Source organism: Equus przewalskii, chromosome 19, assembly GCF_037783145.1.
Source record: "Equus przewalskii isolate Varuska chromosome 19, EquPr2, whole genome shotgun sequence".
Lineage (NCBI taxonomy): Eukaryota > Metazoa > Chordata > Mammalia > Perissodactyla > Equidae > Equus > Equus przewalskii.
The window spans coordinates 27166022-27167505 of NC_091849.1; the positions used below are offsets into that span (position 1 = coordinate 27166022).

The window sequence follows — 1484 nt, forward strand, 5'->3', positions numbered from 1 at the left end:
ATCTGTGGAGGCTTTAATAACAATAAACAAAAGGCAGATGCTCTAAAAAATAAAATTCACAATTCTGGAGGTTGGAATGAATCCATGAACTTAGATTTTCAACACCCATTTTCATGAGAGAATGAGGTAAGGAAATTCCTTTGAGAGCTGTCAAGGGAAATTTTGGAAGAATCCTGGACGACACAAACATCTTAAGGGCTCTGGTATTCAAAGTCCTTCTATTAACGTGTCTTCCTTGTCACGTCATCTGGAGTCATAGTCCTTCCAAAGCACCTTCCTCATTGCTCCCTTCACATCTTTGTTTCTCAGCGTATAGATGAGGGGGTTGACCATGGGAGTAACGATGGTGTAGAAAAGAGCTATGAACTTGCCCTGATCCTGAGAGTAGTTGTTGCTGGGCTGGAGATAAGCATAGATGGCTGTGCCATAGAACAGAGTGACCACTGTGAGGTGAGATCCACATGTCCCAAATGCTTTTCTCTGCCCTGCTGCTGACTTTATCCTTAAGATGGCCCTGACAATCTGACAGTAGGAGAACATGATTGATGTAACAGGTATGAGAAGAATGAAAACACCGAGAAAAAACATCTCTGACTGAATCATACTGGTGTCAATGCAGGCAAGCTTGAGAAATGCAGGGACCTCACAGAAAAAGTGATCTAATTTATTTCTCCCACAAATTGGTAAAAGAAAGATGAGCAGTGTCTGCAATAAAGAGTTAGCAAAACCAATGAACCATGAAGCAGAAGCCATCAGGGCACAGAGACGGGGGTGCATGATTACTGTGTAGTAAAGGGGCCTGCAGACAGCTACATAACGGTCAAATGCCATAACTCCTAAGAGAACACATTCAGTGCCTCCCAAGCCTAGAGAGATGAACAGCTGAACTACACAACCAGCAAAGGAGATAGATTTGTCTGTTCCCCTGAGATTAACCAGGAGCTGGGGAACAATGCTGGTAGTGTAACACAGGTCCAGAAAGCTGAGGTTGGAGAGGAAAAAGTACATGGGAGTGTGAAGATGTGGGTCCAGGTGGGACAATGCGATGATGGTTGTGTTTCCCAGCAAAGCGAAGATATAGAAGATCAAAAGAACCACAAAGAGGACCAGCTCCAGTTGAGGCCTGTCAGAGAAAGCCAGCAGGACAAACCCAGTGAGAGAACTTCCATTTTTCCGTTCCATCCTTGTCAGCACTTGGTTCCTGTCAAACCAAGCATTTAGACATTTTCAGAAGGTGTCTTCAAAAAGTAAATTGCAGGGGCCGGACCCTGGGCCCAGTGGTTAAGTTCACGCACTCGGCTTCGGCAGCCCAGGGTTTCACTGGTTCAGATTCTGGACAAGGACATGGCACAACCTGTGAGGCCACACTGAGGCGGCATCCCACATTACACAACTAGAAGGACCCACAAGAAGGATTTGAGGAGAAAAAGCAGGAAAAAAAAAGAAGATTGGCAAAGGTCATTAGCTCAGGTGCCAATCTTTAA

The 1484-nt window shown here is 45.0% G+C and overlaps 1 protein-coding gene across 1 annotated transcript; it reads right to left on the reverse strand.

The window, feature by feature from the left end:
- Positions 1-243: 243 nt before the first annotated feature.
- Positions 244-1182, reverse strand: LOC103540659 (putative olfactory receptor 2B8). Its single transcript, XM_008507278.2, has one exon. It carries the CDS (start codon positions 1180-1182, stop codon positions 244-246), a length of 939 nt encoding a protein of 312 aa, XP_008505500.2.
- Between the last annotated feature and the right edge of the window lie 302 nt (positions 1183-1484).

Coding starts and splice junctions, on each gene's coding strand:
- LOC103540659 (XM_008507278.2), bottom strand. CDS start 1,182: ATGGAACGGAAAAATGGAAGTTCTCTCACTGGGTTTGTCCTGCTGGCT.